At 45.2% G+C, this 15,867-nt stretch overlaps 1 protein-coding gene across 3 annotated transcripts in view; it reads left to right on the top strand.

Moving 5' to 3' along the window:
- The window catches only part of VCAN (versican), a 103,408-nt gene that overhangs the window by 25,896 nt on the left and 61,645 nt on the right, over nt 1-15,867 (top strand). For all 3 annotated transcript variants that reach the window (XM_062212446.1, XM_062212447.1, XM_062212448.1), the window contains exon 6: nt 10,375-10,668. In XM_062212446.1, the coding sequence (XP_062068430.1) occupies nt 10,375-10,668 (294 nt within the window). The remainder of the gene's footprint in view (nt 1-10,374; nt 10,669-15,867) is intronic.

The following is a 15,867-nucleotide window of genomic DNA, read 5'->3' as shown; positions in this document are numbered from 1 at the left end:
TACAGGTGGTGGCTTTACCCACTATGCCACAGCACCAGCCCCTCTCCTCTCAATCTTGATTTTAATTCATTTTATTTGGAAGGCAGAGAGAGAGAGAGAGACAGACAGACAGACAGACCGACCAACACAGAGGTCTCCCATTGCTGGTGCACTCCCCAAATGCCAGCAATAGCAGGGGCAGGGGCAGGCTAAAGTCAGGAGCCTGAAACTCCACCTAGGACTCCCAAGGAGAGGTAGGGATCCAAGTTTTGAGCCATCGCTGCTTCCTCCCAGGGTATGTATTAGTAGGAAGCTGGAGTCAGGAGTGGCGGCTCTCGGATGTGGGATGCAGGCATCCCAAGTGGCACCTTAACCACTGTGTCACAGGCTGGTGCTCTCCCACTCTCTTCTATTGCTCTCTCTTAGAAACAGATCCCCTCCCCCACTGGATTGGTTCCCTTGCACCTGCTCACAGTCACAGGTGTGGGTCTGCAGTGCCCCCTGGTGTCGGGATCCAGGAGCGCTCGGTCACCTCTGTGACCTGTCCATTGCCTCCCTGTCATCCTGTGCCAGGCCCAGAGCCAAAAAATAACTTTCCCTTTTTGCTATCTTATGATCTCCTCTAGATAGGAAAAACTGACAATTTAATAGAGGCCTGAATTTCATTAAATAGATCTTACAGCAGAGCTCAATTACAGCTTTTCAGACACTTTGGACCCAAGTCAGATATCAGATCTTGACATCGTGTGATTGCTTCTCTATGGATTCTCAGGTTGCCTTTTAATGTTAATGGCGTGTACAACATGTAATCTTCAGAATACTTCATGGATGGGGGTTATTTAACAATTAGTGATTTGTGTCTTTATTGGGCTTACTTGGTTAAAAAGTTCCATGTGCAGAGCGGGCATTTGGAGCAGCTTGGGACACCTGTGTTTCACGTCTGAGCGCCTGCCTGGTTTGAATCCTGGCTCTTCCGCTTCCAACCCAACTTCCTGGTAATGAAAAGAAAAACCCTAGCAGTAAACGCCATGTCAGTTCCGAGGCGTGCATCCTACATCATTGTGCCTGAGCTCCTGCCGCCCACGTGGGAAACCTGGATTGGCTTCCTGGTGCCTGGCTTCAGCCCCAGCCGTGTGCTATTGTGAGCATTTAGGGAATGAACTGGCGATTGGGGTCTCTCTCTCTCTCTCTCTAAGAGAAGAAGAAAGCAAAAAGCCCCCTGCTAGCCAGAAGAGATTCTTGAGTACTGACATTTAGCAGATGGTTAAACCATTGAGTCTGTGATGGAGCAGGTAAAGCTACTGCCGGCCAGCATCCCACATGGGCACAGACTCATGTCCCAGCGCTCTGCTCCCGTCTAGCTCCCTGCTAATGGCCTCGGAAAAGCAGTGGGGGATGGCCCAAGTGAGGCCCCTGCCACCCATGTGGGAGACCTGGGAGAAGATTCTGGCTCCTGGCTTTGGCCTGGCCCAGGTCTGGCCATTGTGGAATCTAGAGCATAAACCAGTGGATGGAAGAGAGAACTCTGTATCTCTCTCTGTCTCTGTGACTCTGACTTTCAAATGGACAAATATTGTTAAAAGATACTGACTCCGGATTTCAGAGCTTCCGTCCATATTAGCTGAGGTTGATGCCAGAGGTGCTCAAGACATTTTATTTGTCCCCTAGAACTCATGGAATCAGAGATCACAGGGGTGACTACAGTGGAGGCTTTGAAAATGAACACACATTGCTAGGGATTTGCAACTGCAATTACTTACTCTCTCTTTTAAAAGATTTGTTTATTCTAGAGGCAGAGTGATGAGAGAGAGACAGAGTCGCACACAGAGATCTTCCGTCTGCTGGTTCACTCCCCAGATGACTGCAACAACCTGGATTGGGCCAGGTGGAAACCAGGAGTCAGGGACTCCATCCAGGTCTCCCATGTGGGTGGCAGGGGCCCATCTTCTGCCTTCCCAGGTGCATTGGCAGGGACTGGATTGGAAGTGGAGCAGCTGGGATGTGAACTGGCACACCAAGGTGGGATGCTGGTGTCATTGTGGGTGGTGGCCTGTCCTGCTGAGCCCCACGCTGGCCCTTGGAATGCCTTCTCTTTGAGTGTGGGATGGTGCACCTGAGAGCCACTGAGGAAGGAGATCAGTTGTGGCTGCTGGCAGCACCCCTGCAGGACCCGGATGTCATTCAGCATGGTGACTTCAGCAGACGGAACAGGAGGTGGTTCCATGGGTGGAGTGAGGGAGGAACCACTGATGGCATGACTTCGTTATTTAACGTGATCCTCAGGAACACCTGGCCAGGCACTTTAAAAACAAAACCCATGAGGATGGGGCACTGAGAGGCTGGGTGACTGGCCTCGCCTTTTCTCCTGTTCACTGTAGCAGCTCACAGGGCCACTGAAGATTCCCCGGCGGAGCTCCAGGCAGCCTTGCAAGTCAGAGAGATGCAGATCTAAGCTCCCCAGCTCTCTGATTCCTCACACAGAAAGCTTATAGTCCGTGCTGGAGTGGTGATTGCTTTACAATGATTGCAACTTCTAGGGAAAATGCAGACGGTTGCTTCACTTGGGGGGATCTGCCAGGCTGTTTTCAGTGCGGCTGTACCATGTTACACACTCACCAGCGGTGCATTAAGGGTCCAGGTTCCCCCGTGTTCTTGCCAACACCTGGTACTCTCAGACCTTTTGTGCAGCCTTTCTAATGGGTGTGAAGTATAATGCCATTATGGTTTTATCTCATGTGGATGTCTCTGATGGCTGATGGTGCTCAGAATATTTTTTTTTTTGACAGGCAGAGTTAGACAGTGAGAGAGAGAGACAGAGAGAAAGGTCTTCCTTCTGATGGTTCACCCCCCAAATGGCCGCTAAGGCCAGTGCGCTGTGCCGATCCGAAGCCAGGAGCCAGGTGCTTCCCTGGTCTCCCATGCGGGTGCAGGGCCCAAGCACTTGGGCCATCCTCCACTGCCTTCCCGGGCCACAACAGAGAGCTGGACTGGAAGAGGAGCAACCGGGACAGGACCGGCACCCCAACCTAGAACCCGGTGTGCTGGCGCCACAGGCGGAGGATTAGCCAAGTGAGCCACGGCGCCGGCCTGCTCAGAATCTTTTAATGAGCTTGTTGGTCATTTATGTATCTTTTTGGAAAGATTTCTATTCAGAACCGAGGCACATTTTAAGTTGGGTTATCTGTCTTTTTGTTATTGAATTGTGAGAGGTCTTCGTATATTCCAGATTCCAGTGCTTTCTCAGGTATGTGAATTGCAACCTCAGCTCCCATTCCATGAGTCGTCTCCTGACTTTCTTGACAGCCTCTGTTTTGGCAGAGTCCAGTTTATTTGCTTGTGTCTCTGCTGTTGAGGTGTTAGATAAGGGAACACAGCCAAGTCCCTGGCCGTGAAGATTTACCTCTGTGTTTTCCTCCCAGAGCTTTATAAGCTTCAATTATTTGATTTTGATGTATTTTGAGTTACTTTTGTATATGGTGTGAGGCAGGGTCCAAGTTCATTGTTTTCCATGTGGTTATTCATTTATCTCTGAACCATTTGTTGAAAAGAGAATTCTTCTTCCATTTCATGGGCTTGGCACCCTGTTTAAAATCAATTGACCATAGAAGGGTTGATTTCTGGGCTCTGAATTCTATTCCATCAATGTATATATGTGTCCTCTATTACTTCGTACTACATTTTGAAATTGCAGAATGTCAGACCTCCAAATGTGCCCTGGTTTTCAAAAATCATTTTAGCTACTCCAAGTCCTTCGAGTGCTTATTGAAGTTAGGGTCACCTTGTCAGTTTCTACCTGGGAGCCAGCCAGGCTTCCGATGAGCACTGCACTGACTCCGTTCATCAGCTGGGGTGTACCACCTTCCCAATAACACCAAGTGTTCTGATCACCACCTTCCCAATAATACCAAGTGTTCTGATCACCACCTTCCCAGTAATACCTAATGTTCTGATCACCACCTTCCAATAACACTAAGTGTTCTGATTCAGGAGCAGGGGATATTTCTCTCTCTCTCTCTCTCTCTCTCTTTTTTTTTTTTTTGACAGGCAGAGTGGATAGTGAGAGAGAGAGAGACAGAGAGAAAGGTCTTCCTTTTTGCCGTTGGTTCACCCTCCAATGGCCGCTGCGGCCGGCGCATCGTGCTGATCCGAAGCCAGGAGCCAGGTGCTTCTCCTGGTCTCCCATGCGGGTGCAGGGCCCATGGGAGGCCATCCTCCACTGCCTTCCCGGGCCATAGCAGAGAGCTGGCCAGGAAGAGGGGCAACCGGGATAGAATCCGGCGCCCCGACCGGGACAAGAACCCGGTGTGCCGGTGCCGCAAGGTGGAGGATTAACCTGTTAAGCCATGGCGCCAGCCCATATTTTTCTCTTTTTATGTTTTTTTTTTTTTTTTACTTTCATTCACCAATGTTTTGTTGTTCTCAGAGTCTAAGTTTTGTGATTTTTTTCACTAAATTTTGTCCAACATATTTTTCTTCATGCAAACATAAATGGAATTTTCTTAATATGCAAATGTAAAGAATTTTGCAGTTGATTTTTTGTATATTGACCTTGCTGGATTTGTCTCCTAGTTCTAGTAGCTATTAATGATTTCATAAGATGTTCTGTACATAGCCTCTGTTGGGTTATAATCTTACCTTGTATAAATGTCTTGGCATAAACCCCTGGAAGCATTTGACAGTCTCTGCTCTCAGGTCTTGATGCCAAGGACTCCTGGAGCTCTGAATCCAAAGAGCGTCTTTGAAATACAGCATCCGTTGACTTCCCAGCTGTGCCAAGCCAGCCACTCGAAAGGAGGCGGAGTCTCCTGCGCTGACCTGGGGCCACGCTGTGCCTGTCCAACCCAGTCACACGTTTAATCTCTTGTGTCTTTTGAAGACTCAGAAACCCAGCCATGCTTTAGGAGCCCTCTCACTCGGATTCACATCTGCTCTGTGAATAATGTTACATTTCAGAGGGGCTCCCGTGTCTTTAAACTCTTCAGATTGGCTCCCCAAGACCGTGTGTGGCAATAGGCTCACCGGAATGCAGATTCCTCTCCGAACCCATGTGTATCTCACTCTCACGGCACACTCATGATCCCGCTGTACCATCGGTGGGGGGCGCAAGCTGTCAAAGCCCCACATCTTCCAGCCACGTGGTGCTTCTGCTTCAGGCTGAGACAAGTGAGGGATCAGGAAGGAGCCAGCCTCGCTTTCTAGTCTCAATTCCCACAGCGTAGAAATGCTGCCAGCTGACTGCTGAGCCTGGCTTCCAAGGTGAGGTTGTCTTGGCATCCCGAGAGAGTTTTGTCAGTAGTCGGGGATGGTTAGTCTTTGTGGAGTTAAAGCACCGGAGTTAGAGCGATTGCCGTGCTTTTGAATTACCTACAAATACTGGTTCATGGGGGCTACGCAGCGGTGTTTGTTAGCTGTTAATGAACATGTATTGCTAGCTGATGATCAGCATGAGTCTGCTGTGTTGGCCTGGTGTGTGTAGTTAGGCACAAAACGGAGAGGAAGGGGGTGGGGGAGAGAAAGAGAGAGAGACAGAGCAGGAGGAGAGAAGAGGAGGTGGAAGGAGAGGGAGAGACAGAAGGGGGGGGGGAGAGCCAGAGAGCCAGAGAGAGAGAGAGAACTCTTCTTTGAAAAAGTGTAATAGCCCAGCGCTTCAAAGCTGATAATCATGTTGAGTGCCTGTTACATGCTTGGCGTGTTCTGTAAGTGGTTTTACCGTGTGGGTGTTCAGAAGCTCCTTCCATCTGACCGCTCCCAGCCCACTTCGCACATCTACGGCTGCGTCGTGTATTACTTGCGGACCACTTTGATCCCGATAGTGGGGAAATGCGGAGTATTTACAAATCTAGAGCTTTCCTAGTGAAAACAAACCAACCCACCAGGGAGATCTGCTCCCGTCACGGGCAAGGGGAATCCTGATTAGTTTACAAGAGCTGATTTTTTCAGACCAAACAGTTCAGGAGGGTAGGGTTCTGAGCACAAACGAACGCAGGACACACAAACACTGATCACAGCACCCAGCCACGAGTCAGCGGGAAAACCGTGGTGGCGTCTCGGCTTCGACCCCACAGACAGGAGCCCCGGACGGTTCCCCAAGTTGTGCGGGAATTGTTGGTGGGAGAGCAAGAGCCAGTCCTGGCTTTGCTCGAGTGTCAGGCACTGTAAGAGTTTCGCTGAGTGACTCCTGTGTAGCAAACCTGGCTTTTGACCACTGGGGGTCATTTTTAGTATTTTGATGTGTTTTCCTCATTTGCTGTTTCAGTCTGTGTCACTTTTGAATCTGCCAAGAAGTAGCTTTTCTGTGGTCAAAATTACAATACCTCCCCCCTTAAGATTTCTCATGGTATTAATTTCCATGATTACAGTGAATTTGGTTTTGGGAATGTCACCAGATAGTAGAGTCTCCCCAACAGTATCTTCCAGTTTCTTCTAGAACATCCCTGGAAAGTTGGGGGAAAAAAAAAAACAGGAATAATTCAAGGCCACAACAGCATGTAACTCGAAATTTTGGAAAAACGTGCCTTGAGACACTACACATATATTTTCTGTGTCAATGTGTGGATTATTTTGTGTGTGACATCCTGGTATATTTTGTGCATATACTCACATGAATGTACACATATAGATGTCTGTGGAGTCTTAAATAGCTGAAGGAACTTGACTCTTTATCCTAAGCTTCATTTCATGTCTATGGAAGCTATTCTGCATATTTATTCATGTTTTATTTACTCTAAGTAGAAAAAAGGAACTGTTCTCTCGCAGGTAGCCACAGGCATGTTCCACGTCGGTGCTATAAACTTGATCGTGAGTGTGCTGTCGACGCAGCTGCATTGATGACGCTGTTCCTCCAGCTTTACAAACTCCAAGAAAGCATGGTTTCCAGGAGGGTACCCGCATAATGCTTGCAATAAATGAAAAATACATTAAATTGTTCAGATACACATATGCAGCGGTAGAGAAAGAACTCAGCTTTGCCGTATGCTAAAAAAATGGGCATTTGCCCTCAGCCAAGGCTGTGTGTCCCCTTGACTCTGAAGGTGGCACTGTGATGAAACCAGGGAAGAACGTTTATTATTCCCAGCAAGGTAGGAAGGTGCCTTTGAGGTAGGCTGGGCCAGCTAAGTCACATTGAGAGGAGACAGCTGCGCTGTGCTGCTGGCACCTGTGTGCTCGACCAGTGGCTTTCTCTTCTGTTCCTGTGGCTCCTGATCGGCTTTTGCCTTGGAGGGGAGATTTTATCTGTTCATGCATCTTTATGTGGCCTTTCACTTACGGGGTCGGCAGGGGGTGGGGTGGGGGGCTCGCCCTCCAGCTGCTCGCTCCTGCTCGCTCCCACAGCAGCGCCTGCGGATTCCAGCACCAAACCTAGATTTGCATTCCTGTAACTGACCCACACTTATTGTGTGTCCAATCTGATTTGCTCTGCTGTAGTGTAGAACACACAGGGAGCCTTCAAAACATTTGTGAAAAATGTGTATCGTGAAAAAGCTACAATTTCATTTTTTTTTGCACCAAAAATAAACTTTCCCTTAAATGCCACTTTTTTACAATGTTTTAAAGTATATTATGTAATTTGTAAATAATTCCAGACTTTGGATTCTGAAATTGAGAGTGAAGCTGAAGAAACTGAAAATGTTAGCATCTTGATTGCTTTTCTCAGTGTGCAAGTGCTGTTTTTAGCCCGAAATCTGCAGTTTTTTGTGGGATTTGGGGTTGAAAGACTTGCTTCTGCAACGGATTATTGAGGAGAACACCTGCTGCTTTTATCTGATGTGTAATGGTTTGCTTTTTGCAAAGTGTGTTTTTTTTTTAACAAACAAGATCCATATTCGGCTTAAATTTCTGTTTTAAATATTTTTTAAAAAGATTTACTTATGAATTTATTTGAAAGAGAAAGGGAGAGAGAGAAATTGAAAGAGAGAGGGAATTTTCCACCCACTGGCTCACTCCCAAATGGCTTAACAGCTGAGGGTGGGCCAGGCTGAAAGCAGGAGCCAGGGATGCACTGGGGTCTGCCGCGTGGGTGGCCATGATGGTCTGCCTCACAGGTACACTAGCTGGAAGCTGGGGGCAGAGTAGCTAACACTGGAAGCAGCACTCCTAGAAGCGACGCAGGTGTCGCAAGTGGTGGCTGAACCCCTGGCTACAGTGCCACCTCCCATGCTCACCTTAACTAAGCTCAGTTGATTCCTATTAAATTTTTCTTTTTTTTCCCCCATATGAGTTGCATAAATCCCAAACGGTGATGTTTCTAGCAATATGCTTTCAAGATTTTTTTGCAACCTTTGAAAAGTTCTCACATATAAATGAAAATAGGAAAATAGATGGCCTTGGGATGGTGGAATGCAATGGAAGTATCAAAGTCATTATTCTGTAGGTAACAAATAGATAAATAGAAATTGTGTCCTCCCAACAAGGAAGGTTGATCATTGCTAGTCTGCTACGAAGTCTGGTAACTAGAGTTTCTATGTAAAAAGTTCTGTAAGTGTTCTGTATTGATTTCATGATCCTAAAGGAAGTCTCCCTTTAACCTGCCGGCACCTCCTCACACCTTTCCTTTGACTCCCTGCACATGTTGGCTGCTTAGCCCTGGGAAGTCGCCTGTCCTGCTGCCGTTGTCCTCATCCATGTACCCCTGAGGTCTTTGGAGAACCTCATGTGATCCATCCCACCCACCAAGAGCTCTTTGGAGTAGGGGAGTGTTAATTGATTGCTTTTCTTTGCCCTGCTTGGGTTGGTTCATCAGTGGTTACATCCAAGGATCAATGGTTTTGCCTCAAAGTAGAAGTATCTCCCAGAGCCCGAAAGTAAGGTGGTGCTGTGGTAGCAATGCCCGAGAACTGTGGGTGAGAAGGAAAACTCCTTTCTTAGTAGGAATTTGAAATTCCATTTGCTTCTCAAAGGTTACTGAAGGCATGCTGTGTCGCTGGGAGGGAGAGATTGTTCTCAGGTGTGGGAGAATCTTCCAGAAGCTCATGCAAAGTGCTTGTGATGAAGAAACCTTGGGCTTCAAATTTTTTTTTTGCACCACAGTAATCTTTTATTTCCATTTTCCACAAACTTTTTGAAATAGCTTCCTCTCTTTTTTTTTTTTTCTCCTTCTGCTAGCTCTGTCTGTCTTAGGTATTTGATTCTGCCACTGCCTTTCAGCCACTATGCTCATCTGTGAGAAACATTATTGGATTTGCATTGAATTTAGTCCAGCAAACTGTTGTTAGTCACCTAAGTGAAATCGCAAGTTAACAAACTCTGGAATTTCCACAATATTTTCTCGTGACACGTTCAGTGATCATGGCTGCTCCCTCTGCTCATTGTTGAGCCTTTCTTTGTTAATCAATTAGCAAGTATAAAATTCCGTTGATCCTAGGCAGAACCCTTGCTACTACTCATGGTGTCTTTGTGAAGATTAAAACAACAACAAAAAAGCCTCCTCTGGACAGATTCTGAACTATTCTGTCCTCCGGGCAGAGCGAGTGGAAAAGGAGACTTCCTCCAGAGGCACTCGGGCCCATGGCTGCGTGTGTGGGAGCTGATTCTGCCACGTATCCCCTTGGTCTCCTGCTCCTGGTCAGCCTGCGTGACCGTCATGGTAGCGTGAGACCAGGCCGGGGGGCAGGGCGTGGCATTCCAGAGAGCTGAACCTTCTCATCTCCAAGTTCTGGAAAGTTCCCTGGTTTCATTTGCTGACTTGCTGGGAGTTCACCCGCCTTGATGGTGTTACTCTGTGAGAAGGGAAGTCGGGGAATTCCCATTTGTAGTTGGGATAAAATGAGATGAGCTTGGTGGCAGGTGCATACAGTTCTTCCTTACCAGCTTGTGGTGGTACCAAGAACATCACAGGGTCTTTTATTAAAGAGAAAATCCACTTCCTGGATAGAAATCCAGGCAGTCACTTGGAAAGAGTACTTTAAGGAATTTCCTGTAACTTTATTATGAAACGATACCTTCTATAGTCTATGGGAATGCAGGTAGCTAGGGAGGTAGCACCTGAAATTTCGAAATTCATGAATTTTTTTTCACGCTGTACATGTTCCATGAAGTCAAAGACTACCGCCCCACCACGTGCTTGGATTTCAAAATCGTTTTTGCACCAAAAGAACCTTATCTTTTAAATCCATTTCCATGAGCTTTTTGAATTACCCTCACACATATATATGTATATGTATGTGTGCATATATATAGATGTGCAAATGGACATATGGACCTTTTCTGATGTGCAATTATCTGTTGATAATAACTCTCACAAGATTAAATAACTATCCTGTTTCTTACTTGTGAGTACCAGCCATTACCTTGCCACAGAGGGCGTGCCACCTGCCGTTCTTCTACTCCCACATTTATCCACATGAGAAAGCATGCCTCGGCGCACTCACGGTGTTCTTCTCCTTTTTCTCATTCCAGGTGACGTGTTTCACATCACTGCTCCCCAAAAATTCACCTATGAGGAGGCAGACGCAGAGTGCAAGCACCAGGACGCCAGGCTGGCGACGGTCGGGGAGCTGCAGGCGGCCTGGAGGAACGGCTTTGACCAGTGCGATTATGGGTGGCTCCTGGATGCCAGCGTGCGCCACCCTGTGACTGTGGCCAGGGCGCAGTGTGGAGGTGGTCTACTTGGGGTGAGAACCCTGTATCGTTTTGAGAACCAGACAGGCTTCCCTCCCCCTGATAGCAGATTTGATGCCTACTGCTTTAAACGTAAGTGTTTAATTTCTTTTTTGAAATTATAGATTAAGAAACCAAATGCTTGAAAGGCATGCTCTGATGTTTAGCCATTGGAATGGATTCTGTGTCTTGCAGCGTGCGCATGGGATGGAGACAGTCCAGTGGCTTGCGAAAGCCGGTACTCTGAACAGCAGGGAAATGGTTAGAACTACAGGAAATTTGATGAATGGATTTTTAGAGAGCATGACAGAGTATCAGGCGAAGGTCTTAACTGTGCCCGGTTGCACCCAGAATCATAGAACATATTTCTGAGTAGTTCTTTGAATGCTGTCCTTGAATGCAATTGATTTTGGGGACTGTAAAGCCGAAGCTGACTGTGGCTGAGTTAAACCCCTGAATTCTGTTTATTTTGTTTTTGGGAGAGAATTTAAAAGTTCAGTAATTGCAGGTGAGTACTTCGAGCTGACATTGATAATCACAGTGTTCTTTTCATCCAAAAACTGAACAGTGCTATCAATAAAAATACCCACCTATCTCGCTGTATTTCAAGTAACGAAAATAGGTACCTCCTGCTAAGTAGCTCAGTATTGATAATTGATGAAGTGCAGTGGTAGCATATAAAATAAACGAGCTAGTTTTACACAATATTTCCCAATGTTTATGATATAACTATTTTATTTTCAAGTGTCTTTATCTTAGTAACATTAGGCATATGATGAGATAGTATCATAAAATGCTTAATTAAACAAGCAATTCATTTAGAGCCTCTTTGTAAGATGTACAGTAGGGTCTACATTGTGCTGGCTAACCAGTTATCTCCCAGAATTTTGGGGGACCTTCTGTGTGTTCAAGTCTGAGTCATGTTATTTTGAAAAGTAGTAAACCTTTTTACTAAGTTTCCAGTGTATCGTGTTATGGTAATAGACAGTTAAAATAAGTAGAAAGCACCCTCGTTTATTATGTAAAGTGAAATACACAGATGTTTATCATCAGCAAAAGACACAGAGCTGTGACGTGTAAGTGGTCAGCATTAGAACTGAGGTGAGTGGAACGGAAAGGTTTGATCCTGTGCACTTGTGTCTTCCAGCTCACGTACCTCAGCTGACCCTCAACTCCGGGTGTCAAACCACGTGTTGTCCATCAGCTTGATTCAAGCTGGCTGAGCCGCAAGTGGTCATAGGAATATTAACTTTGGTTCTCAAGCCCTGAAACAACAGAGAATGTCTTCCTTAGTCATTTTCAGGAAAATAATCAACGGCAATAGCAAAAACCTTGCCCTCAAAGTAGGCAGGTAGACTTCCTTTAAGCCCGATTCGCACAATAGTGATTTTCAAATACCAGCTTAAAGCTCAGTTTTATATATGGAGTGACAGATGAGACCAGATTGACACGGGGGTGGGGTGGGGTTGAGAGGTTAAATTAGGGAAGGAACACGGTATCTAACCTAACTACCTTAGTGGTTAAATTTTGTTTTTCAATAACTGGCACCAGAAAATGTAAACAATTTTTTTTTTTTGTCTCTGCAAGGGTAAAATTTTTCTCTCCAAGGGTTAAAAATAACTCAGTCTTTAGCCTCAACGAGAGTTATAGTTAAGAATTTCATCCTGATGTGTTTATAAATTATTTATTTAAGTACACTGGCACAAATATATGAAATAAGGTACTTAGATTTAAATAATTACCTACTATTTTGATGTAAAATGCAAAAAAGCTTGAAGATTTAGGCCTACCTGCTTGTCTTTAATTCATTTAAATATGTATAACTTGGAAATACAATGGATTAATATTTCCCCACTTAAGCTTGAGTCTAGATTTCTGCTATTTATTTATTTCCTACCAAAGACTCTTATCATACTGAGAATTCACTCAGCAAATAAAATGTTGAGAAGGTTTAGCCAGGGGCCTGCATCTGTGACATACTGGATTAAGCTGCCAGTTTGCGTCCCTTATCAGAGTGCTGGTTTGAGTCCCAGCTGCTCCATCTGTGATCCACTTCCCCGCCAATGACCCCGAGAAGGCAGCAGAAGATGGCCCGAGTACTGGGGCCCTTGGCACCCGTGTGGGAGAGCAGGATGGAGTTCCTGGCTGATGACTTCAGCCTGGCCCAGATCTTGCTGTTGCAGCCACTTGGGAAGCAAACCAGCAGATGGAAGGTTTCGTTCTATCTGTCTCTCCCTCTCTCTGTCTCTCTGCCTTTCAATCAAATCAGTCTTAGAGAAGAAGAAAGTTTAGCCAACAATTAAGGATTCCCCATGTCACACACAATGCCAAGAGATTCCCTGAGTTTCTCGTTGATTTTACTAGGGTTCCCTTAATACATATTTTTAAAGGATTTGAAAAATGTTCTCAAAATGAATTGACTGGTGTCTGCTTTTCTCACATAGCCGAGTGGTGACTAACTTCTGGAGGGTGTCCTTTTTAAGAGTTGTGGTCTAAGCTCATTCCCAAAGGGGTTTCAGAGGTGTACAGCTGGGTGGTAAAGTAGAGGAATTTGAGAAGATAGCCATATTTTTCTTGTTTACCAAATATAGAAAGTGATTTTTAAAGCCACTTGGTGAATGGACAATGCCAAAACTGACTTTGTTAGAATTCCCTTTCCTTATAAAGTCACTGACGAGAACCGATGCCTGGTAATAAAGACAACTGGAATCTGTTCTCGTCAAATGGGCTTGAAGAACAGACCAGCTAAGATCTGTGAAGTAACCTTTGCTGGTGTATTTTCCCTTGATGATTCAACTACATTGTGTACTTTTTATTTTTCTTTTCCTCATTAAGCAAGTTCTGTGAATGTTAGAGTTATTCAGCACTTTGAAAGGTCACCCCGTGTCCCCAGATTGAAGTGAATTAAAACCATTCCAGAATCAAGACAATCTCGCTGAATGCTCGCCAGGGGAGGGAACTAGGACTAGCACTGGCAGCTGGATTTCCTGGTGAGGGCCACCGCGCTAGACTTTGGACCCCACTTTTCCACATCTAAATGACAGCCATTTCAGTTGTCGAACACAGCTGTTTAGTTCTCCCTCCACACCTTCTCCGACTGAAACAGTTCCCTTGTTTATGAAATTCCAATCTCATCTATGTGATCCTGTGATGAACAGTCACTGTTTGTTGTGTACCTCTGTTTGATGAAATTTGCAACTAGACGTAGTGGTGCGGGGAAGGCTAACGTACTTGCCACCACTTCCCATGCTAGCTTGTGTATTTGTTCCCTTTGCAATTGGCCTGACTTCCCAAGCTATCGTCAGTCCATTATCTTTTTTGTGTCCTAGATCACAAACTGACCTTTTGTGCCAAAACGAATCCTTCCCTCATTGATATTTCAAAGGCGTTTCCTGCCTGTTGAATTTGAATCTGTTAGCATTCAATCACTCATAAAACTTGGAAAAGGTCAAATTCAAGTTCACTTCCCACAAGCGTGAACCCAGAATCAACCTCTGAGATAGCTGCTCTAGCTGCAACTTCTTCCCATGTTGATACTTATTTTTGTATATCGAATTTGATATAGAAGAACCAATTTAAATTAGTCACTGCTCCATAATGTAGACAGTATGGGTATGAGCTAAATCCACTGTCATGCTGCTAAAAGGGGTTTTATTTTATTAGGAAAATCTGCCTCATGTCTCCCAACAGCGGCATAGAGGAGATAGTTGATAGGACATAAAATGCCATAAGTACAGTGATGTAAAACATCTGTGCGGCAAACAGCTGCAAAGGTTGGAAGGGAAATTTTGTGGGAAAAGCAGCAATGCTGCTTTCTGTTGGCTTCCTCAGCAATGTAGCTGAAGGAACACTGGTAGTTTTCCAAGACCAAGATGTCTCCGTGTGACTGGAAGGACACTCTCAGAATGAGCCGGAGTTGTGTTTTCATTTCTATAACAGATCATTAGCATGGCGGTGTACGTATTCCTAGCATAAGTCTTTGTGGATATTTGTGCTTGTTAAAATGATTTCCTTTTTTGGAAAGGCTGAAACAAATGGCACAGATGATCAGATGCACTGGGTTATGATGGAAATCAGCTGTTAGGTTGACGAAACACCGCCCAAACCCAAAGGAAGTCTGAGGTTTGCCATTCCAAATAGGAGAATTGATTAACTTAATTATAAGCAGATTTTTAAAACAGGGCTCCAAAATTACTGAGAACCCTTGTTTCCAAAAAGAAAGTCACAGAAATCCTCATCTTGTGAGTGGACTCTGAGATATGTTGCTGTCACTTTTTTGGGCAGTGGGACAAGGAAGGTCAGAGCAGAGTGTGCAGCGACAAACGACAGTGACTTATGCTTGTTCGGCTTTTAAAGTCTGAGCCCATTTCTCAAACACTCTCAAAATATGATTTCCCTGGCTTTGCGGAGACTTGGTAACAGCGAGCTTGGGCTGGAAACTGGGAGAAGTGGATTCACAGCTCTTTGTCCCTCATGCAAACTCACCTCCTTTTAAGCTAATTCCATCAACCGTGGAAACACCCAGAGGGAAAAAGTAAAAATAGCTTTTTTGTTGTTATTAGTAATAATATGATTAAGTTTTCTCTGATATGCAATCTGCTAAGAGTTCATATTATGTTTCCATGGGAACTTGGTCCGTATGTATTTTTTACTATTTCCCCAAAGAATTTGGTTAGAGGACAAACATGAAATTTGGCCGTTAAATGAGGTAACGGTTATGGAATTTCAGAGGATAGAGAATTGAATTAAAAGAAATAGTCATCCACATTTTGGGTCCATAAGTTGTTCATGTCAATCAAAATTGACCAATGCTTCTTGTTGGAAATGTGTGCAGAAAAGACTGCTCTTAAAAAGGGGGAGAGAAATGTTATGTAGCTTGGCTGTTCCAGACTATACCTCTTTGTTTTTTGCTGTAGTTTTGTTTTAATATAAAAAGACAAGTGGTGGCAGGTTTCCAAGGATATGTAAATGTACAAAAGTGGCCACCACGTTTGCACTGTGAAGTTGATGAACCTGGGCTGTATCACGGTCTGGAAATGACAACAGCTACGAAGAGCTTAATGCAGACAAACAAGGAGCCATCTTTTCTCATCCTCTTCTGCTTTCCGGCCCAGTGACCCCCCATTGTTGTTTTTCAAGGGCTCCTGTTTGGGGACAGCAAGAAGAAAGTCACAAGGTGCTGGAGATCCTGGTGCAGTAGAACCCTTGGCAGGAGGACAGCATTGCCCACAGAGTAGCTTTCAGCCCATCAGGCATAGCAGGAAACCGACCCCAGGTGTCCTTAACAGTTCC

The sequence above is a fragment of the Lepus europaeus genome, chromosome 15 (assembly GCF_033115175.1).
Source record: "Lepus europaeus isolate LE1 chromosome 15, mLepTim1.pri, whole genome shotgun sequence".
NCBI classification, from domain to species: domain Eukaryota; kingdom Metazoa; phylum Chordata; class Mammalia; order Lagomorpha; family Leporidae; genus Lepus; species Lepus europaeus.
This window is presented reverse-complemented; position numbering and strand designations above follow the sequence as displayed.